This window comes from Eretmochelys imbricata, chromosome 10 (assembly GCF_965152235.1).
Source record: "Eretmochelys imbricata isolate rEreImb1 chromosome 10, rEreImb1.hap1, whole genome shotgun sequence".
Classification (NCBI taxonomy): Eukaryota; Metazoa; Chordata; order Testudines; family Cheloniidae; genus Eretmochelys; species Eretmochelys imbricata.
The window spans coordinates 56,469,022-56,493,837 of NC_135581.1; the positions used below are offsets into that span (position 1 = coordinate 56,469,022).

At 37.8% G+C, this 24,816-nt stretch overlaps 1 protein-coding gene across 2 annotated transcripts in view; it reads left to right on the plus strand.

Annotated features, from left to right (window-relative positions):
• LRRC49 (leucine rich repeat containing 49) overlaps positions 1–12,597 on the plus strand; it is a 125,486-nt gene extending 112,889 nt beyond the window's left edge. For both annotated transcript variants that reach the window (XM_077828045.1, XM_077828046.1), the window contains 4 exons: positions 526–711; positions 5,497–5,606; positions 8,458–8,611; positions 11,790–12,597. In XM_077828045.1, the coding sequence (XP_077684171.1) occupies positions 526–711; positions 5,497–5,606; positions 8,458–8,611; positions 11,790–11,993 (654 nt within the window). In that variant the 3' untranslated portion in view covers positions 11,994–12,597. The remainder of the gene's footprint in view (positions 1–525; positions 712–5,496; positions 5,607–8,457; positions 8,612–11,789) is intronic.
• The last annotated feature ends 12,219 nt before the right edge of the window (positions 12,598–24,816 follow it).

Genomic DNA, 24,816 nt, shown 5'->3' on the forward strand with positions numbered 1-24,816 from the left:
AGTTGTGGTCACACCTTTTTGAAAACTTACAAACCAATTAATGCCTATTGTATTTTTACATGCTTTAATACTCGATGACTTTTCATCATTTTTTTTTTCATAAAGAATACAGAATAGCTATGACTGTGCACTTACAATCTTCTTCACTTGAAAAAGTAAGTGCTAAGGTTTTCCCACTCGGAGGCCACCAGAGGTCTGTATCGCTGAGATCTCTTATTTTATTTTCCAGTTTTTATTTTAATTTATTGGATACAAAAGGGAGAGGGCTTCTTTTTAAGAGAGAATGCATCATGTGCCACATTGTTTTGAAGAGGTATTAAAAGCTCTACACATCAAGTGAGTCCAGTTGCTTAGATGGGCCCAAGAGCTGGTTAGTCATGTCTGAGGAGAATTGAAGTAGCATGGAATAGAGCTGATCTAACGCTGAGCTTGTTGTCTGTAACACAGTTGTGTTGTCTTACTCTTATGTGTCCTCCACCATAAGTTTAACATACTTTTTTTGTCATGACTGTTTTTTTGTCACAGCACCTGAAGTTTAAGGAGACAAATATTGTCATGTTGCAGCAGTTTAATGCGTTAGCACAGGTGCGTCGCATGGAACAGTTGACGGTTGATCCTCAGGGAAATCCAGTTGTCAACTTTACTCTGTGGAAATACTATGTTCTGTTTAGACTGAACCATTTTAATCTGCAGAAGATAAATGGAACTGAGGTAAGAGGAAGTAATATTTTTTTAGGAATACAAAGAACGTATAACTTCCCTCTCAAAATTATTCCTATAAAATGAATGCTCATTAATTTAAAGAACAGATTCTTATTTCATAAATGTATATTGATTACATATTAATAAAATTAATAGAGCAACTCCATTCATTGTTATGCAAAAGTAAAAAAGATGTAAATATACTTCCTGACATAATTTACCCTGCTCTACATTCGTCAAACGTAATCTGTGGTTTTTACTTATGTAGCCCCAAAAAATACCTATTGTTGCTATAGCTCTTGGTAATTGGAAAAGACAGTTCAATCCTGTTCCTGAGTACATATGATAAAGAAACACAAATCAATTTGTGTTTATTTGTGTTTTTTTTTAATTTTAAAGAATTCATATACTTCACCTCTTCAGTTTCTTGTAACAAGCTTTTCTCTGGTTTATTATAATATGTTTGAAAGGAATTTAAATATTGGCATTGGAGATATATATTTAATTAATTGCTTGACAGCCCTTATATATATAGATATAGCTATATATGTATAAGAGCTGTCAAGCGATTAAAAAAATTAACCATGCAATTAATCACATTGTTAAACGATAATAGACTACCATTTATTTGAATATTTTTGGATGTTTTCTACATTTTCAAATATATTGATTTCAGTTACAAAACAGAATACAAAGTATACAGTGCTCACTTTCTATTTATTATTTATTATAAGTATTTGTACTGTAAAAAAAAAAAGCAGAAGGCATAGTATCTTTCATTTCACCCAATACAAGTACTGTAGTGCAATCTCTTTATCATGAATGTTGAACTTACAAATGTAGAATTATGTACAAAAAACAAACTGCATTCAAAAATAAAACCATGTAAAATTTTAGAGCCTGCAAATCCACCCAGTCCTGCTTCTTGTTCAGCCAATCGCTCAGACAAACAAGTTTGTTTACAGTTGCAGGAGATAATGCTGCCCACTTCTGGTTTAATGTCACCTGAAAGTGAGAACAGGCCTTCTCATGGTACTGTTGTAGCTGGCATCGCAAGATATTTACGTGTCAGATGCGCTAAAGATTTATATGTCCCTTCATGCTTCACCCATCATTCCAGGGGACATGTGTCCATGCCGATGATGGGTTCTGCTCGATAACAATCCAAAGCAGTGCAGACCGACACATATTCATTTTCATTATCTGATTCTCATGCCACCAGCAGAAGGTTGATTTTCTTTTTTGGCGATTCGGGTTCTGTAGTTTCCACATCGAAAAGTTGCTCTTTTAAGACTTCCGAAAGCATGCTTCACACCTCGTCCCATTCCGATTTTGGATACTGCTATAACATGAAATATATGGCAAAATGCAAGTGAAACAGAGCAGGGGACATACAATTCTCCCCCAAGGAGTTCAGTCACAAATTAATTAACGTATTATTTTTTTTAACGAGCATAATCAGCATGGAAGCATGTCTTCTGGAGTGGTGGCCGGAGCATGAAGGGGCACATGAATGTTTAGCATATCTGGCACGTAAATACCTTGCAATGCTGGCTACAAAAGTGCCATGCAGATGCCTGTTCTCATTTTCTGGTGACGTAAATAAGAAGAGGGCAACATTATCTCCTGCAAATGTAAACAAATTTGTTTTTAGTGATTGGCTGAACAAGACGTAGGACTGAATGACTTGTAGGCTCTGAATTTTACATTGTTTTGTTTTTGAGTGCAGTTACGTAACAAAGAAAATCTACATTTGTAAGTTGCACTTTCATGACAAAGAGATTGCACTACAGTACTGGTAGGAGGTAAACTGAAAAATACTATTTCTTTTGTATCAATTTTACAGTGCAAATATTTGTAATAAAAATAATATACACTTTGATTTTAATTACAACACAGAATACAATATATATGAAAATGTAGAAAAATATTTAATACATTTCAATTGATATTCTATTGTTTAACAGTGCAATTAAAACTGCGATTAATCACAATTTTTAATTGCGATTAATATTTTCAAATTAATCACGTGAGTTAATTGCAATTAGTCAAGAGCCCTAATATATATATATAAGCATACTTGACAGCTGGTTTTAGTACAAGACATTATTATTTATATAGTATTTTTTAACTCCAGGTACAGCATATACATAAGATCTCAAATATTTTCTTTATGTCACCACTCCATCAAATGGAAACCTTGATTTTTTACCTCTTACAAAATCCTTAATTGTTTAAAGTGAAAAGAAAGGGAGTACATTAATACAGGTATACATCTGCACCTTGTGTACCCATTTGCGCCAGTGCAAAGTGGGTGTAAAAGCTATCATCTGATCTGGATAAATTATACATCTGTCAGGCACCCAGGGCTCAAGTAAGCAAGGTGCTGAGCACTATAGCCCAGATACAACACTTAAATACATACTTCAATTTAAGCATGAGATTAGTTAGGTGCTTTACAGTTAAGTGTTTTGTGGGATCATGGCCAGGATGCTCAGCACCTTGCAGGACTGAAATCTCACTTTGCGTTTGTGTAAATGATTATACCAAGTTCAGGATTGCAGTGATTTGAGCTGTCTATATGGAGTGTAATTCCAAAAAGTTGTACCTATGGACGTGAATTTTTCAGCAACATCGTGGGCAAGATTAGCATTAAAGGTTAAGGAAGCTAAATTGCAGTAGTTACATTTGTTTTTCTGTAGTTCTCATTAACAAAATATCTACCAGAAACTTAAATAATTACACTGTAAAAATCTTATGAGAAATAGTAAATTAAATGTCTAGTATTTTTAATTGACCATTATAGTTTGTTTTAAATTGTCTGTATCTGATAACTACTAAAGTATACAGAAATTTGAAGTCTATAATTCACCCTTTTTTTAGCTGTATCCAGCACAAATTAATCACGCAACATAGGAAGAGAGGGTTAAAGAGCTAAACTGAACTAAAAGCTCCCACGGGGAGGAAAATAGAAAGCAAAAATGCCTCCCTTTAATTGTGCTATATCTTAAAAAGAAAACAAATCACTAAACTAATGATTCTAATACTATTTTTATGTGGAATTTTTCTTAAACATAAATAATCCCAGGAAAACATTTTGAAATAACCTTATACTGTGCTACTTGTTTGTTTTTCTTTTCTTTAAATTTACTGATCACGAACTCCTGTAAAAGGTGCCTGTTAAAAAGTTGGGATTTGTAAGACTGAATATGGCTTTTAAAAGCTTGTTTTTCAATTTATACTATATATGTATTTAAATGTTGTGTCTCCATGCAGCATTTACTGCACTATTTAAAATACAAACATGTTTTTAAAGGGTTCTTCAGCCTACAACAATAACAAAACAGAAAATAAATGCTCCCTGCTTATCCCACACCTCCTCCAAAAAAAGTTTAAGTAATTAGGCCTTGCAGCATGCTTTGTCAATATACTCAGGTTTGAAAGAAAAGCCATGAAACTTGTTCACGAGCCAAACCCACACTTGAGAGAAGAGCTGTGTGCTAACCAGAGACAGCCCCCACAACAAAGGGTCTCTACTCCCAGGCCTCACCCTGCTATGTGGGCTGGCTGTGGCGTGCCCAACCCTCTTTTAATGTAGTTTCACAAGTGTAAATTTTCCTAATCTAGACAAACCCCTGGACTACATAACAAACCAGTTCACATTTAATTGTGGAACTTTACAAAATGTTTAGCAGCAAAGATGTACAGTTTGCAAATGACAGGGTAGATTCATTGAGTATTGTATGCATAGTTTCTTGACATACTATATACTATTAAGGAGCATTGATAATGCATCTGTACTTCCCTAAGTGCTGTTACCATTACATCCTGTGGTGGTGAATGGTACCAAGAACACACTAGAGGTTTCGCTAAAGATTAGCATTCTTATTTAATGTTTGCATATAGCACACAGTAACTGCCTTGGGGAATTTTACAGTAGCATAACACGATGCTGGGAAAGAAGACATCAGACAAGGGGAATGTTTGTGGTGTTCATTTTTTATTTGAAATTTAATAGATTTTATTTAGATGTCGGGGGGGAGCATCATCAGAGAGTTTGTAGGGGGAAAGAATTGGGCTTTGAACACAGATGTTTAAAGTACATGGTGTCATTTCTTCAACAGTTTGAAATTATTTTAAAGACATAGCTGTAATTTTATGCTGGAACAACAGTATAGTTCATGTTTAGGAAAGTAAAGTATTACGGGGAAGAATTAATTTACTGGACTGGGAAAGGCCAGCCACTTAACCTTGACAGAAAAAAATCATCTTTTTGTAAAGACTGCCCCGTTGTGCTGCCAAAGTCAGAGAGACCATGGCTTATCTTTCATCATTTAAGTGCTTAGAGACCTTTCACTTCTGCACCAGAGCTTGATCAGAAACGTTTCCAATATATCTCTGTAAATTTATGCAACATGGTAAAGAATTAATCTGTGTGGGCTGGAACACTCAGGGTGGAAGAACTGGTCATTTAATGAGCAGTATCTTGAAACATAGAATATCATATTGTATGCATCAAAGTTTCCAGAGTCGGTAGACAATAATAAGTAAAACAAGCAAAAGTAACTTGCATGATTGCTCTTTGAATATATTGAAGATGCCAATAAAAGTAAATCTAAGTTTTGAAAAAGTCGTACAGATATATTGTTTCCTTTCTTTAAATATTCCTGGAGTATCTCTGGTATGCAGTTTTATATAGCACATATTTTAACTGATTTGATTTGTGCTGGTCATTTCTGAACATGATCAAGTTTTACGATTTGTGAAAGTTTTCCATTCCTCCTTTTTTCACAGGTTACTGAGAATGATACAGTAATGGCTGAAAGACTCTTTGGCATTCTTGCATATGTAGCATCTTCTGAATTGCCTCAGTATCGCCTACTTTCACTACTTGGAGAATCCAGGTAAAAGTTATTTTAAATGTTTAAGAAGGAACGCTTTTATAGCCATAGAAATGATATTTTTACCGTAATTTTCTTTGTATAAGTGCGTTAAGAATTAAGTTAACAGTTAAATCAGTCCACCCTTGCTTTTCGTTAAGTTAGACCGTTAGATTAATCAGTTTTTTTCAAAAAGAACTTGATTTTCTTTGCTTTTTTTTTATAAAATAAAGTAGTTAATAGAGAAAACACACAAATAGCTCAATTACAAATTGATACGTGCAATGAACTTCTAGGATGATACAGAAAATAATCACAGAGGGAGATGCCAGTTTATAGTTCAGTGGCTCACAGTGTAAAAGGTCCTGGACTCTACGTGAGCACTAGAAATACTTACTGGCTCAACCTTCGTTTATTCAGACCAACATTAATTCCTTACACATACAATTAGTCTGTTTGGGGTATTATGTTAACATAATGAAGAAGAGCAAAAGTACATTTCATATTGGCTTGTATAAGACCAAGTTTGATCTTATTTCCTGCATTTCACAGGTTATGAAAACTGTTGATAGTTCTTCATTGGGGACCACACAGGAGAGACTGCAAGTTTGGTTGGTTTAGGGCACTCAATGAGTGCTACTTAGCAGGTGCACCTGCAGAGCACCCACTGTGATCTAAACTCTCCTTGCTCAAGTCTCAGAACAGGGAGACTGGGATGAGCCCAGATTAGAATTAGTACTACATAGCCTTCCTGACACCGGATACCTTCCCAAATTTTGTGGGGGAGGGTGCAGACCAGGTCTGGGGGGAGAATGAGATTCCCTGCCCGCTTCGCTCTTGTTCCACAAAAGCCAATGCTTTTATTTTTTTAACTCTTATTCCCAACAGGCTAATGTGCTTTCTTCTGGTCCACTTTTATGGGATTTTTGTGTTTTTTTTTAATGTTCAGAAATATAAACATTTAATTTTAAAATGCTCAAATTGCCTGGGGCAGAAAACTGACGGGGTGCATGGAATACAGACAGGGCATTGTGGAAAAGAGGAGAATGCAGGGGATGAGAATAGGAAGGCAACAGATGTGGAGGATCAGCAGAAGATGCTAGGAGAAGCAGTGTCTGAGTGGAATGGAGTTAGGGAATGCTAGAGGTGATGGCATTTAAAAGGTCCACAATGTAAGTGCCTGCTATGATCTGCCCTACTGAGCTCTTCTCTTGGAATCCATGGAAGTGCAGGGGTGTGAAGCCTGTTATTATTTGAACCTTAACAAGTCCACATCTTCTTAGGACACTTACACTGAAGATTTTCTAATATTTTCTCAGGGACAATCAGTCCAACTAGTTCCATTCCCCAGTGCTGCTGTCCTGCAACCCCCCTACATGTCTATAATATACCGGCACTTCCTGTGCTAAGGTCTCCCTAAATCTTGCTCTCCCATGCATTGCTTGTGCCCCGAAAAGTGCTCGCTCCATCCCTGTCCCCTACAACTTACCCACTACAACGTTCTACTGGGTGACCAGCTGAACTGTCCCTGTCTTGATGAGTGGGGCAACTGCTTCCCGATGTTCCCAACCCTGCAGAGATTTGTTGGCTTATGTTACTACCAAATATATATTGCTTGCTTAAACTGTGAGAAACGTTTTGTTTTGGAAGAGAGATATTTTTACTTAAATTGTTTTGTTTTGTTCCACTTCTCCATAGCATTTCTGTCACAAGCAGAAATAGGTTTGCCTACATTTATTTTCTGAAGGTCTGTTCCATCATATATTGTTGTTTTCACATTTACAATATACAAATAATTCTTTACACTTTTACTGCTTCCTCCAAGGATCTCAAAGTACTTAGCAAACATTCATTAAGCCTCGCTAGAGAGCCATCAAGGTAATTAAAAGAGATAAGAAATTAAGAAATCTCAAATGTTATATAAAAATATGGATTTCTTCACTCACTGCTGAACTGCAGTCTCCTAAGCATCTATTTAACAATATACAGCAATACTGGTTAGCAGTTTTAGGACAGAAAGCAAAGACAGACATATCCAGTTGAAACTTCATGGGGGTTTTATGTAGGCAAAATATAATTAACTAAGAATTTGGCCAGAACACATAAATTAACATACTCTAATGAAAATCCCTTTATAAGTAAAATGACAAATATTACACAGATCCCACTGTTTAAAATTACTAAAAAAAACCATAAGTTTTTCTGTACATTGCAGAAATATTGATTCACAAATAGAATGTAGTCATACAAGTTGAACAAAGTCCTTGGGTATATAATGTACTATGTATATGCATTTCTGATAATAAGGAGCTGATATAGGACATGGTCAAAGATGTGCATACATATAAGTGTACTGTTTATCTGATTCCAGTGCCATGTGTTGGGCAGCACTTATTGAGTTACATACTAGAGACACGGAAGTAATTTTAATGGGTGTTTTATAGTTGAAATATATGACAATTAACAGTTTTGAGTTTTGACATTGTAGAATAAAAGGTGTTTAAACGTTTTTGGAAAAGAAGTTTCAATGGTATTGTTAGATTTCTGTGGATACTTTTACTTTAAGTACCTGTCTGAAGTTGTGTGATTATTTTCCATTTTGGAGCCCTGTTATGGTATGTGTCAAAACAAGCATTTGTCTTCATAGTTTGCGGTTGTTATGGAACAAAATAATGGATGGATATCTCTGGGACCTTCTGTATATATCAAGGCTGCAGGATGCAATAAACCCAAAACTCCTAAACTCAATGTTCAAAGCAACAACCAAAAAAAAAAAGTGGGGGGGTGGCACTACATAAAATCACTGAAAAGCATTGACACTTTAATAAAGTCTCAAATAATTAAATCTGTAAATCTTTTTACGGTCTTTCTACAGGAAGAAGCAATTCTGTTATATGCTAGAGGCAAAGGGGAAGAAATCTGGGATTGTCAGTGAAGAAAGTAATGACAGCAGAAGAGTTGGAGGAGAAAATGCAAGTCAAGCTATACTGAATTACACCACAAGGGAGTTTCATACAGAAAAGCTTGAGGTAAATGTGTTAGTTTGAGGATCCTGTGAAGATCATATACTCTGAAACATTCCAAATATAATTTTTTTTCTTTTGGGTGGCTTGTTTAATTTTTAATCAATTTTCATATATTTTATTTCCCTGAAATAACGTTATTCACTTTCACCGTCTGAAAGTTTACACGGTACTTCCAGACTTCTCTGGGACACAGTGACTAAGATTCATATTATAGCAATGGTGCCATGAAAAATCTGTAAATTTTAATAATCTGACACAGTAAAATTTTTTTAATAATCTGACACATTTAAAAATAAATAATGTTTTTATAAGATAAAGCACATAGACCAATTTGTGCTTTCAGATGTGCCGGCATGGCTCCCACTGACTTCAACCAAGGGCAATCTTTGTCATTCCTCCTGCACTCCAAAGCTCTCAGTCCAGTTCTGCTCTGCTTGTGAGCTCCCTCTCTGAGTTCTGGACTGTGCATTGCAGACTTAAGCATATTTTAAGAAATTGTCATCAGACAGTCCTTTTAACTTATTCTTCTATTAGCCCTGTGTACAAAGATCACCCAGGAAATTTTTTTATATGTCAATTTTACTGGGGGTCTTTAGAGTGTTAGTTTTTACATATCCCTGTTTATCATATTCATTTGTTTTTCAACCACATGATCAAACAATTCAGCTTACAGTATAAAAATAGCAACTACATCAGACCACAAGGTGGTCAGCACTGTACCCCTTAAAAAGGGATGTTACCCATACTGTGAAACATGCATGGATCACATATTCAGGATGCAGGACTTGTACATGGAGTATGCAAGTGTAAACTTACTTGGATTTTGTCACCAATTTTTTGGTACCATTCAAACTGGAATTTTAAACTACCTAGAATAATAGAATACGATAAGGATAAATAGGCACAGCTTTTATAAGGGTATAGTGATTTCTCTCATATGTTAGAATCCTTTAATTTAGACAGAGGTTTTTAATACAGTGCCTCCCAAGAGACTGCTAGAGACCTAGTTATCATGTGGAGAGATACATGTGGTGTGTTAAAACAAGACTGAAATAGAAAATACAGAGTAATAATAAATAATCATTTCTCAGCTTGGGAAAAGGTTAACAGTAGAGTGTCATATAGATCCAATACTGGGGTTAGTATTGTTCAATGTAGAATAGAGCCATGACAAAAATTGTTTAAATCTCAGTAGAGGAAATTTTAGTGCAGCCCAAATTTAAATAATAATAAAATGACAGACTGTCTTGTTTCAATCAAGCCCATCTTAGGTCAGCTTTTCTGGCTGCAAACCCCTTCCCTTAAGCAGGGGGAAAGAACATCTTTTCTCCTTTTTGAGGGGACAACCTTTAATAGCAGCTGTCTCCAGTCTCTACATTCTGGTACCCAGGTTTGTCCCTTGCTTACTCTTCAGGTTTATGGGGTGTATAAAATCCCATCACAATACTGGTAAGTAAATCAATAGTACATACTCAGCTTGATCATTGCATTGAGTTTTGGTCACCTCATCTCAAAAAGGACATAGCATGGAGGTGTGATAGGAGAGATTAAAAATACCAAAGTTGTTTAGTCTTGAAAGTGATGGCTGAATGGTAAAGGTCATTAAAGTAATTAATAGTGTAAGCAAGTGAGGCACTCCTGTTCACACTTTACCAGAATCAGAGGACAGTAATAAAATAATGCTGTGGTGTTCATGTGATTACATTAAAACTATACATGTGTTTTTGTTACCAGTGTAGTAATTCACACCTTATCCTTCATTATAGTATTCCATATGTGGCTGCCGATTTTACTGGTTGTCACAAGGGAAAAGCAAGATAGGCAAGAACTGCAAATTGCTGCTTCACATTAACAGTAAACTAACATACTAAATGTGATCAAGTCAGACCTAATTACTGAAGACAGTAGATTAGGTTTATTGATTATTAAGTTTTCAAACTAGGCAGCTGGAAAGCATTTACTCTCCTTTTTCTCCTATAAAAAATGGTCTGTGTTGTTTTCATGGGCCAAGGCATAACCTAATGTTTTTAACAATACTGTAAATCAGATAGATTAGGTATTTAGCACCAATATAACTATTCACAGGACAACTTGTTATGACACTTTCTGGAAATCCTCCATAAAAAGAATTAGTATAATTGAAGAATGGCTAAAACGTAGTGCTAGTAGTTACTCAAAATGTACTTTTTGTCATTAAGTTAGTTTCTAGAAGTTCAGATGACTTTTGTACAGTGCACACTATATGTTGTACATAGGCTTGGCAGAATTCAATGTTTATTTTTTTATAAATTTCAGTGGAAATATTTATGTTTATTTTAAGGATTTGTTTCAATTTTTTATTTACATTTTCACAGTTGAGTGAAATTATGGGTTGTGAGCATTTTTTTTATTTCTATTGATTTAAATTTTCACAGTTGTGGGAAATTACAGGGGGCCAGACTAATTATTTACTGACAGTAGATGTTGAGATTCAAAAAGTTAAAGCTTTATAACCATTAAAACATATTGTCAACATCACATTTCAAAATATACAAAGTAAATATCTTTAAATCAAACTATAATAGGTTCTCAAGCAGCATTTTTCTTATTTTGCCTGTCTGTAAATTTCTGTTATGGTCAATAGAAAAGGTGAAATTGATGTTTACTGACATTTACTGATAAAAATGTACGATATGCATACATCAAAGAAAATATGGAAAGGTATATGTGTACCGGTTTATTTCTCCCTACTGTAGTTTACTTTGCTGCTGTTTAAAATTTTACATAGGTAAACTGATATTTTTCTATGTCAATACGCTTGCAGTGCCTAGATTTAAAAATAATCTAAAATGTAATAGTTTGCATAATATGCTATCACTCCTGTCGCCCACAGCAACAAAAAAATCCAATTCTGTTCGAGAAAGTTAACATTGTTCCAAATGGAATTTCAGAAAAAACAATCTGAGAGTGGTTAGCTAAATGGTTACAAAGCTTGGCTCTATGGCCCTATTCATTTAAAAAAAACTGGCTGTACAATTTGCAGTTAAATTCATTTGTTAGAGAAAAGTATGGAGTGTTCTGCTTTTGTGAAGATCACTATTTTCTTTGCTTCATTAAAGTTCTTTTGGCCCTTTTTAATAAAACATTGTTATTTAACCTTTTTTATCTGTCTTATGTAATCTATAATGGTTCTCCCATCCAGGAAATCAAGGAGAGAAAGCAATTTTGCCAGACATACATACAAGACTTAGTGAAAGAAGCTGCTGACATCAATATGAAAAACGAGTCTTTGCAGAAGCTGTGGCCTCAGATGTTCATTGAGCTTGTCAGGGATGCGGTGATAGAAATACGCAATAAAAATTCCTACATGAAACTCTGCCTACAGCGGATCACTGATCAAAAATAGCAAAGTTGATTCCTGCTGACTTACAATACTGACCAATAGCTTGCATGTTATGTTTCCCAAAGACATAAAACAAAAGAATATAAAATTACCATCACTGTAGGACACATTTTTTAAAGGATGCCTTTAAATTCAATGAGCTCTGTTTTTACAGCTAATGTTTCTCTCTCCAGTTTTCAAAACAAAAGTTTTCTTTTATACAAGTTTTCTTGTATAAAATTCTAACAGTGCATCCTTTGCTAAAGTGATGACATAGAAATAACTTGACAGCTGTGCCATGGTTTACTAAGTCTTTTGCTTTTTGTTGTTACTGATGCTACTGCTATAGTGCTAAAGCATTGGTTTAAAGGAAGAAGTTCACACACTGATGCTTGCCTTATGTTTTTTATTGAACACTTTTGATTTGTTTCCTTTTTGACTATTTGCTGCTGTGGTTAAAAAATTCACAGTTCAGAATATTGTTTTTTATGAGCGGAAGCTAATAAATTATTATGTTTACACTCCTTGAGCCTAATCATTTAAGACTTCATATTATTTAATACAATGGATTGTAAAACTGCATGTTGCCAATTCAGTACTGTTATAAAAAGAGTACATTTTACCAAAATAAAACTAATTGAAGATCCTCAACTAAACATAGTGTGATGTTAGTTTTAATTCCAGATATTTTTCATTATTTTGCTTTTATATGTTTATAAATGTATAGTATAATGTGTAAAATACCTAAGTAAAATAAGGGGGCTTTGATGAATTTTATCGTTCTGTTAGAATACATACAAAATATTCATATAATTTATTCTGCCTTCCGGCTAGTAAATGATGAATTTCCAGCTCACCCAACATACTTTGAAACATGAGACCTGGAACAATATATTAAATTCCATCTTGAAACAGGATGTTTCCTTTTAAGTGCTTAGGGCTGGATTTTTAAAGATATTTATATGCCTAAAGATGCAGATAGGCACTTAATGGGATTGTGCCTACGTGCTTAGTCACTTTTGAAAGCACATTGAGTGTCTATCTGCATCTTTAGGTACCTAAATGCCTTTGAAAATCTGGGCCTTAACAATGTACTGTAGATAGTTGTCATCTTCTCAGCAGATGTACAGTGTAGCACCTCATTTGCTTGTACTGTTTATACAGTACTGGCTCTGGATTTTGCGCACTTAAGAATGGCCAGACTCCTTGTGGGAGAGGAATGGGTAAACTGAGACTGAGGGATGTTCTTTTTTAGAGTTTTTTATTTGAAGTGGGACAAATCCTTTCTCCAGTGCCAAGCCCAGGTAGTTTATGATATGAGGGAAGAAAAGTCTCTGCTCCCCTGCCCCCAGTTCTACACTCCACAACTGAGTAGCCCCTCTGGTTGTACCCTGTTTGGGTGGGGAGTGATTGTCTGGTGGTCGCTGTCCTGGGAGTAGGAGATCCACCTATCCTCATTCCTCCAGGAATACAGAGAGACCCCCTAAGCAAGCTCCCAGCATCCTAGCCATACCCAGCCTCCACAGAGCAAAACTGCACTGCTTCCACTATGCCCAGGGCTCTCCATGGCTGCTGAGGAAGGCCTGTGGAAGTAAGGCTTTGCCCCTTTATACACACAAATCCTGTTACTACTAAGAACAAATAAGTTTTTTTTTAAATGGTTAAAAGCAGTAGAAAAGTTTATACACACACAGAAATGCAGCCTCGCTTTCACAGCTCCAGTAAATCAGACCGGTGTTTTAACCTGCAGCCAGCTACTAGTTTACAAGCAAAGCTGCAGCTTCTCTCCTGCCACTGCTTCAAACTGCTTAACCACTCCCTAAAGAGACAAAAAACGTTTGGTAAGGAAATGTGCCTGGCTGTCAACTGGAGTCACCATTGCCCGCCAACTGCGTTATTTATGTATTTTTCAATTGATTAAAAATACATCCTTCACTGCTTCTCAGGGCACAGAGACTTTAAAAAACATAGTTCACAGAAGAAAAGCCTAATGTCTTCCTCCCCCACCTCCCAAAAAATAAACCATCAGTCAAAAGCCTGCAGAGATGTGCGGTACATGCTGCCCTAGAAGTCAGCTGATGGGAGCTCTTATGGGAGACAAATTCCAGAGTACAGGGACATCCCCTGACAACATCCTGCCAGCTGCTTCCAGACATGTAAAGGTAGGGAATGTCAGTTCGAGTGCTCCAACTGACTTCAACCATTAGGGCTCATCTACATGAGAAAGTTGCACCAGTTGAGCCCAGGTGTAATTTAAAGTACAGTGTGATTAAGCCAATGTAAAAGCCTATATGGACACTCTTATTTTGATTAAACTGGGATTATTTCCTTTTTGTTTGTCTATTACAAATCTGCTAAATTGAGATAAAATATGCTTAAACCAAAATAAGAATGGCCACTTAAGGGTTTGCTAAATCAGCTTGTATTTTTTCCTTGTGTATAGATAAGTCCTCAGCTGTCAGAGCACCTGTAGAGACTCAAAATATAGGATCTTCAATTCAATATCAATGCCTTGAAATGTAGCTGGAAGTGACTAGAGGGAGACAATGTAGTCAGTGCTGATGCTAGCCCATTGGGGGCCCTTTGCACGAATATTTTTGTCCCCCTTACAAGATATAATAAAAAGTGAATAGGGGTCCCCCTTGAGCTGCTCAGGGCCCTACGCAATTACTTAGTCTGCTTGTGCCTAGCACCGGCTCTGAATGTAGTCATGGGAGCATTGATGTAGTACACTCTCCTCAGCAACCCGGCTTAGCAACTCAGGTGCCACATTCTGCATCAACTGCAGCCTCTGAGTGGTCTCAAATAGCCCCATGTCGAGAGCACATTACAGTAAGGCAATTTGAGGGTGACAAAGACCTGGGTGACTGAGCACTTCCTTAACCTGCCAGCATCATCGCTGACTTCCCTGCTTCAGAAAAGTTCTTCCTCTTTTATGTATGTTTTTTGGTTCTAATCCATGCTCTAGTTCACTGCTATTAAGTAAAAAGAAAAGGAGTACTTGTGGCACCTTAGAGACTAACAAATTTATTTGAGCATAAGCTTTCTCGAGCTACAGCTCACTTCATCAGATGCATACAGTGGAAAATACAATGGGGAGATTTTATATACACAGAGAACATGAAACAGTGGGTGTTACCATACACACTGTAACCAGAGTGATCAGGAAAGGTGAGCTATTACCAGCAAGAGAGCGGGGGAGGGGGGACTTTTTGTAGTGATAATCAAGGTGGGCCATTTCCAGCAGTTGACAAGAACAGTTGGGGGGGGATAAACGAGGGGAAATAGTTTTACTTTGTGTAATGACACATCCACTCCCAGCCTTTATTCAAGCCTAAGTTAATTGTATCCAGTTTGCAAATTAATTCCAATGCAGCAGTCTCTCGTTGGAGTCTGTTTTTGAAGTTTTTTTGTTGAAGAATTGCCACTTTTAGGTCTGTAGTTGAGTGACCTCTCCAAGGCATCATCAAGGATCTACAACCTATCCTGAAGGATGACCCATCACTCTCACAGATCTTGGGAGACAGGCCAGTCCTTGCTTACAGACAGCCCCCCAACCTGAAGCAAATACTCACCAGCAACTACACACCATAAAACAAAAACACTAACCCAGGAATCTATCCTTGCAACAAAGCCTGTTGCCAACTGTGTCCACATATCTATTCAGGGGACACCATCATAAGGCCTAATCACATCAGCCACACTATCAGAGGCTCGTTCACCTGTGCATCTACAATGTGATATATGCCATCATGTGCCAGCAATGCCCCTCTGCCATGTACAGTGGCTAAACGGGACAGTCTCTACATAAAAGAATAAATGGACAAAAATCAGACGACAAGAATTATAACATTCAAAAACCAGTTAGAGAACACTTCAATCTCTTTGGTCACTCGATTACAGACCTAAAAGTGGCAATTCTTCACAAAAAAACTTCAAAAACAGACTCTAACGAGAGACTGCTGAATTGGAATTAATTTGCAAACCGGATACAATTAACTTAGGCTTGAATAAAGACTGGGAATGGATGGGTCATTACACAAAGTAAAACTATTTTCCCTTGTTTATTTCCCCCCCTACTGCTCCTCACAAGTTCTTGTCAACTGCTGGAAATGGCCCACCTTGATTATCACTACAAAAGGTGTCCCGTTTCCCCGCTCCCCGCTCTCCTGCTGGTAATAGTTCACCTTACCTGATCACTCTGGTTACAGTGTGTATGGTAACACCCATTGTTTCATGTTCTCTGTGTATATAAAATCTCCCCACTGTATTTTCCACTGAATGCATCCGATGAAGTGAGCTGTAGCTCACGAAAGCTTATGCTCAAATAAATTGGTTAGTCTCTAAGGTGCCACAAGTCCTCCTTTTTCTTTTTGCGGATACAGACTAACACAGCTGCCACTCTGAAACCTGCTATTAAGTATAATACCTTCATTCCTCAACTGGAAAACTATGATGCCTGGGAGCTTACCCTTTATATTAAATCCCCGCAGAATTTAATCGAGATTAAATCAGTTGGGTCCTATAGAAATTTTAAGAAGTCTATATAACCAACTCCGGTCAGTAGAATTTAATAGAGAATAATCTCCTTTCTGTGGGCTTTTTGAACCATCCAATTAAATTTATAGCAGGGATATTACATATGAAACCATTAGGATGATCCAAAAATCCCAATAGAAAAGTTATTTTCTATTAAATCCTGAAGTGTTTTTCCCTAAGGGACGAGTGTTTTCCCTACAAAATCATAAGAAAGGTGGAGTTCACACTGAAAAATGTGCATTTACAAAACTTTTTGGGTACATCAGTTCCTGTTGCAGCATATCCATACTGCGGGGGCCCTGTGCGGGAAAACGTCTCAAGCCTACTTCTGCATAGGGGACAGGAACATCACCAGCTGTGTGGAGGTGCAGAGCTCTTCCCAGGGTGTAGCCAAAGGAGGTAGGTTCTGTTTGCTCCCATTCAGCAGCAATAAAAGGTTGAAACCTCTGTAGAAAAAACAATATCTGTAGGGCTGGAAGGGGACACCCTGGAAATAGTTGGTTCCAGAGGGAGCCAGGGCTGTGATAATATTAAGCCCTTAAGAAGTATGGTCCTGCTTCAGGACTTCGTGGTTTGAGTTAAGGACCCTGATAAAGCTGAATGAAGTGACCCAGAAGATACAAGTGTGGGCTGCAGAACCACCTCTCTTGAGGGTGCTGTGTTCACTATGAGGTGTGAATGCTTGGGGCCACATTGCCCAAATTCTCCTCTTCAACGACAGCTGTGTCATGGTCAGATTATTAGTTGGCTACATGATAGTAGCTGATCAGTTTATAATGAAAAACATTAAAATTGGAACAGTTGTATAACTGTCACTAATTTGTTTTTTAGTAGGGCTAATATGTTGTCACCCCTCTCCACCCCTAAATTTCCACATGCTGTTTAGGAAATAACTGGTTTGTGTGGTTTTAAAAATAAGAGAGCTTATCATTTTAACAGCAATACAGTCTAAAGAAAATTTTGAATAGACTATATGGTGTTAATGTACATACTGAAATTACTTTAGTCCAGTCCGACAGAAACGTGTGATTGGTTACTGCAGCCACTGTGCCAATCACTAGAGGCCTGAGTTGCTGAGCACCCACAACTCCATTTGAAATCAGCATGAGCAGCAGGAGCTCAACGTTTGCGAAACTCGGGCCTCTGTTTTTTTAGCTCTTTCTAACATTCCATATGTAAACTCGAGTCCAGCTGGAGTAGCTAACTGCATATGCAACACTGAAGGCCATGTGCCACCTTGAGAAAATACATTGATTTTCACTTGTGGAAAAGCAGTTCTTTTTCAGCATGAAAAGTCTAATATATAATAGGCAAATATGAGCCTTGTTTTTTGGAATGATGCATACTTTCATCGATCTCCAGGCCAGAAGGGACCACATTGCATACCACAGGCCGTAGAATGTCAACCAATAATTCCTGCAATGGAAGGAAATTATTCTTCTCAAGTAAATGAACGTTATTGAGCCTGATAACTAGTGGGTATAAGTTGGGAAAATCTCCCTGCTCAACGTAAAGACTCCAAGTGGTGATGAATCTACCACTTGATTATGTCCAAAGCTGTCTTGTTTGAGGATGGTTTAACTCAAACCTTTGAGTGCATGTTTCAACCACGTTTCTGTTGCCTATCTCAATCTGAAATACTCTTAAAGGTAGAAAGGGTACAGTATGATCTTGACCTCCAAACCTTCTGAAAACCCACTTTGTCTTGGGTTATTTATAAAGCTTTTGCTTTATATGGTTTCTGAGACAAGAGATTTCCTTTGAGGACAAGGACAGATATGGCTATTTCTTGCTTTTATTCCGTGTGTTAATTAGACCATTATCTGAAATCATTTCAAATACTTTATTTTTGCTGGACTGATTCATTGTTTGTCATGCATAGCTCTCCTTGCTGAGGATCAAAGTTTCAGCTGCAGAGCAATATTTCCTTCACTCCTTGTGATATGGGATGTTTAAAAAGAACAGAGCTGTGGATACATCCATATATCCAGTCTCTACAGAATGAAAGGAGTGGTGATTCATCTGATAAGAACCACAAGACAATCATGCCAGTTATGTGGAGAAAAGTACTGAAAAGAGGTTTTATTTATGTGCAGTAAAGTAAGTAAAGTTGCTTTGATTGCCAGGACAAAGGATTAGATTTGTATCTTGAAAAAGCTCAACTCTTTGTTCTCCATCCTCTGTTAGTCTCTGATATAATTCAGAAGTACCTTGGCTCACAGCTATAAGTGATTCCGTTTTCATCACATTAGTTATAACAAAAAGCCCTCAGGACCTTAAAACATTAGATTTGTATAGTAGGAGCTATACTGAAGCTGTTGTACAAAAAACATTTAGACATAAATATTAAATGCATTCTACAAGAGAATTAACTAAAAATTACTTTGATATTCATTGGTTTCAGAGTAGCAGCAGTGTTAGTCTGTATTCGCAAAAAGAAAAGGAGGACTTGTGGCACCTTTGAGACTAACAAATTTATTGGAGCATAAGCTTTCGTGAGCTACAGCTCACTTCATCTGATGAAGTAAACTGTAGCTCACGAAAGCTTATGCTCCAATAAATTTGTTAGTCTCTAAGGTGCCACAAGTACTCTTTTTTTTTTTTTTTTTGATATTCATTGTTTTCATCAGTCAAACTGGTAGGTTACATTGCTTCTTTCTGCTTATGTGCTTGCATAGTTGAACTACCAGCTCTTAAAGAAAATAAAACTAATTATTTGCTATTTGAAATTGTTCACTAAACTGTTTGTGTGAAGAATTTGGTTTGTAGTTTGTTTGAGAGCAGCTCAGTGGGAGTATTCAACATTGAAGTGGTTGCAATTAGTTTTGATTGACTGAGCCAGACTGTGTCTTGGAACCCAGTTTCCAGAGTAAATGTTTTCTCTCTAGGTGATATCTTTTGTCAAAAGCCATGTGTTTATCTATTTCTTCTCTTATTTTTTCTCTGAATTTAAATGATTATAGATTTAAAGAAAAATGTTTGCTATTTATATTTGTGTTTTTATAATACAATAACACAGTGGTTATGTCTGATTCAGTGATGTTAGTTCTTCCCCTTTTCTTCTTGGAGGTGTGTATGTTTTGGTGAGTTGTTATATACACAGAACAAGAGAGAATTGGAGGATGAGGGGAAAGAACACAATGGCTGTGACTGTTTACTGTGGTGCAATACAGTGATTTGAACTAAGAAGTGAGTCTAAGTTGGTTATTTTACAGAAGGTATATGTTACAGCTTACTTCTGTGTAACTAGTACCCACTTGCATATCACCTCTGAGTTTGGCTTTCTGAGCACGAGTCTAAGGGAGTTGAAGTGATGTCTCGTCCTGTCCCTTCCCCCCGACCCCCATCATCAGGGAGATGTGTGGGGGTTTGTGTCAAAATGGAAGTATAGCAAAGAGCAGGTAACCAGTTGGTGAAAGAAGGTGCAGGTAAAGAAAACCCCACACAGCTCCTCTTCCAGTTGTCTGGCATGTAACTTACACCAGCTTCAACTTCCTTACTCTCACTTACCAATATGTAACTTATACCACCTCGTACATCACTTCTGTATTTGGCCCAGCATTGTAAATGTGCTACAGCAGCCATGAGAAAACATCAGAGTGTCATGTTTCAGAGTGGTAGCCATGTTAGTCAGTATCAGCAAAAAGAACAGGAGTACTTGTGGCACCTTAGAGACTAACAAATTTATTTGGGCCTAAGCTTCCACAAAAGCTTAGGCCCAAATAAATTTATCAGAGCGTTATGTTACCACTCATCTTCTGAGTTGCCATATCTGCTGTGTGTGTATAAAGAGAGAGGTGCATGGACACCACACCTGGGAAGTACTGGTTCAGAAAGCCCTAGTAAAAAGAGTGAGAGGTTTAAAAGGGGAAGAAAGCATTTTTCTTCTCACCTGGTGGTAACAGATAGACATATTTCTTTGTCTCTTTGTCCGGCTTGTCCTTGTCCATCCCTCCACGAATGCAAGTCGATGTCACACCATTCCGTTTTGTTGTGAGCATGTTCTTTCCATTTCTGGCCAAAGAGTTTTGTCATGGGATCGGCCCAGTGCGTTTTCGGTCTTCCCAGTGGTTGCTTGTGGTGTTTGGGGATCCAGTCACTGATGTTGGTTGTCCACCTATTGTCTTGTCTGCGGACTACATAACCCACCCATAGACATATTGCAAGCCGGAACATCTTCAGCTAGTGAAGATTCTCTCTCTGCAGAGATCCAGAAAACAGCTCAGGTTTTGGGATACCTTAGTCAATGGTTACATTGGAAGCAATGTACCCAAGCATTGCCATGATACAAGATAGCTCGACTTCTCCACCTGGTGACTGCATTGACTCAAAGCCACCCAATGCACAAGTATGCTCTACAATTTGTTTGCAAAAATAAAATTGATGGCTTTGAGTGTGGTTTGGACATTGATTGGCTAAGGTACAGTACAAAAAAAGAATATAATCAAGAGAGTGTAACCAAATGAATCTCTGGTGCAACTACATTTTGGTTAATAGAGTTGCACCAGAGCTTAATCCTGCCTAGTTTGCTTATCCTTTGGTTCATACTGACCTCCTTGGACTCCTCCTAATAATAGTGAGGAAAAAGTAGGGAACAAACATGTGACAGATGTTAGTCATGTTGCTTAATCAATTAATAGAAGATGCTCAGATACTACAGTGATGAGAAAGGTAGAAGAATCTATACAGAGTAGAATAGATCTTTACCCTGGTATATAGTGTATACTCAGTCTATCGATATGTAATTACAGGTACATTTTCCTGGAGCTTAGTAAATTGTCACATCTATAAATGTGAGAGCTTTTTAGTTTCAGACAAATTATTCCCTTCAGTTTAGCATCCTCAGTGTGAAATGCTGATATATTAGTCACATCTCACATTCATTTTACACCTCTCACATCTCACATTCATATGAACACTGAACAGATCATAAACAAACTCATTCTCTTTCTGGAATGCTAGATGTGGATAACATAAACAGCACTAACCTTTTCTAAGCTGTGAGAACTATACCTTTACGAGGATCAGGATAACAAAATGCCCCTCTCTGTGTAATACTGTGCCTTTAACACTTAAGCACAAGGGAGGATAGCCCAGATTCACATATGGTTTCCATCTATTTATAATATACCATTAGACAAGTGATTGTAAAGTTAATTCAGAATACAGTGGTGAGGAAATTGTGCCTGTGAATGTCACGTTTGCGTTACTTATATACATTCACATAGTCTAGACTTCTTATTTGGGTATGCAAGTGACTTTACAGTATTAATATAATTTATACTCAGTGAAACAAACCATGGCAGCATATAGAGAAGCTCTGACTTGCCAATAATGAATCATTGTGCTTTGTTAGCTAGCTGCTATATCAAGTTAAAAGATTAAGAAGTGTACTCCATAGCTGTCATTCATGCTCTCCCTGCATTCATATAGCAGGCGTTGAAACCAGAGACAGAATCCGTCATTACTGATGTGGACATTTCTGTGTTTGTCTGTGCCAGTGGTACCTTTATATGTGAGTTGTTTAGATTTTAGCAGTGCAAATGCAGGCACTGCTGAGATCCACCAATTCAGTGTGGCCCTGACCTAGCAAAGCATTTAAGCACTTGCTTAACTTCTAGCACGATTGAGTATTCCTGTTGGCTCCAAATGCTTTCCTGGATTGGGACCTATTACAGTTACTGTATGTTCGCTTTGGGCCTTATCCAAAAGCCTGTAAGTCAATAGGAGTGTTTCCATTAACATTAGTGATCTTTGGATCAGGGCCTTTTTGATTTTAAAGCCTGTTTTATGGAGTTTTTAACCAGTATGAAATGCTGGCTAAGATGGAGCTTGGCAGAATCTCAGTTATATTTATTCAGAAATGGTTTACTTGCAGTGGACATTTATAGTTATCCAAAAAAGGTCTATTATTTATCGTTTATTAGTGTAAATTATGACAATCCCTGCCCTGAGAAACTTAGAGTCTATAAAAAGACTTTTCCCATGAAATGGTGCTATATCTTTGATTACAAAATGCAAAGTAGAGTGCTCTAGAAGGAAACAGTTTATCAAAGCAACAGCACATGTAAATATAACAGAGCACCCATGTAGTTCATCTGGGGAGCAAATTGCATCTTAACCTGCAAATATATGGAACATAAGGATTATTTACATTTCAAAATGAAATGGTAACAAGAAATATCAGTGGTAGCCACTGAAAACTTCAATATTGATTTTTATGATTGCAAAGTGAGTAGTATAACTATATCTTGATTCCATTGTAGGTCACGTTGGGATGCCCTGAGTATTAAAGGTGCTATACTGTATGGTGTATAAACTCTGATTCTATTCTATTTGTTTGTAGACTGAAATTGTAGTAACTAGAGATTAGCTGAGTGGATGGCAGGTTTGAGCCACTAGCAAAAGTGGCCAAACTGAGGGCTGCTGTGAATCTCTGAGGTAAAACAATTATTGTAACCCAAAGGAAAACTTCCATAACTCAGCTGTTGAAATGGTTTGCTGCCATCTGTTTCATTTGTTAGGTTATTTTATGGTTGTCAATTGATTCCTATGCAAACATTCATAAGGTTTAAATGAAAGTTCACTGGCCGATAAAGATTTTAGAAAACAGTTTGTGTTGATTTGAATCCCTCACTGGGATGCAGCATCACACAGCAACCCCTAAAACACACGAGACAGCTGCTATGGGGTGAAGTTGTGGTCCTTTTAAAGGCAATGGCAAATTTCCATTCACTTCAATAGAGTTAGAATTTCACCCATGAACTATAACGGATATGCAATAGCTGTCTTCTGTCTCCTTCTTATGCAAGTCACTTCAGTTTCACCTTTTGTACTAGTCAGTTCCAACACAGCTAGTCCGACTTAAATTTGAATTTGCGTAAAATTTTCAGAGGAGCCTAAGATTCGTAAGTTCTATTTTCAAACGTGACAGAGGCACTTAGGAGCCTAAATTTCACTGAAAGTCAGTGGGACTTTGGCTTCTAAGTGCCTCAGTTACTCTTGAAAATGGGACATAAGTACTTAGACAATTCTGTCCTTCCTCTCTCATTCCTGAATGTAAATGCTACTGCATGTAGTGAAGATGACATAAGAGAGACAGTGTTTTGTAATGGTTAGAGCAGGATATGTGATGTTTGATAATTACTTAACCTTTCCTTGGCTCAGTTCACTCATCTGTGAAATGAGTATTGTGACAGGGTGGACTAAATACAGAGGCCCTGTGCTGGAGGCTTTGTGGCCCTGCTTCACTTGGCCCCAGAAAAGAACAGAGGATAAGTTCTCCAGACAGTCTGCCAGTCAGAGGGGCTGCTGGAGCAACCAATCAGGAGCCAAAAGGGCCATATAAAATGAAGCAGCAGAGGCAGAGCAATCAGTTGCTGCCTGGAGCTGAAAGAGGGAGAACCAGGTGGTTGGCTGGCTGGAAGAACAGCAGGACTGCAGACAGCTCACTGCAGGCAGGACTGAGCCCAGGGAAGACTGCCAAAGAACAAGTGCGGTCTGGAAGAACAGCAGGACCATGGACAGGTCAGTGTGGGCAGGCTGAGCCTAAGGGACTGAACCCAGAACCTAGCCAGACCAGCGAGGGTACTGTGATGGCCCCTGCTGGTCTGGCTGAAGACTGAACCCAGGCGATGGCTGCCAGAAGGACACCAACTGAGGGTACCAAGATGGGCCCCTGTTGGGCTTTTAAAGAAGGCAGTGCCTCTGAGGAAGAAGTCTTCATGCTACAGCCCCATATTAGGGCTGTGAGAAAGAACTAGAGATTGCATACCTCGGAATGGGGGACAGTGTGTGTGACTTGGCCGGAGGGCTGAGTTGCTGAAGACCCACCAAGACATCATCTTGGACAGGGGAGGGGTGCTTATGAGAGGTGGGTGCCACCCCATTGTAAGAACAAAGAAAGAAGCAGGCTCACACCTGGCAAGAAAGGGGGCACCCATCAGATGTGGGTGCCGCTGCATTAAAAACTGAGGGATTGCTGGCACGTATCAGCCAGAGAGGGGGCACTTGCGAGAGGCGGATGCCAACGCTGTTACAGGTATAATACATCTCTGATGTAGGCCTTATTGTCTCTTTTAATGAATGGTTGTAAAATGCATTGAAACATTAGAGTGAAATTATATAAATGCAAAGTATTATTGGTCGTATTATTACTATGGCATAAACTCCATCTCCAAAGACCCTCTCTCACTTCAAATAATACTGGTATCTTCTGAGTTGATAACAAGTTCTGCAAAGTGCCATATATGTTTACAGTACTCTCTATACCTCAAGACCTAAATTAAAAGGTCCCTGCCGCCCTCTC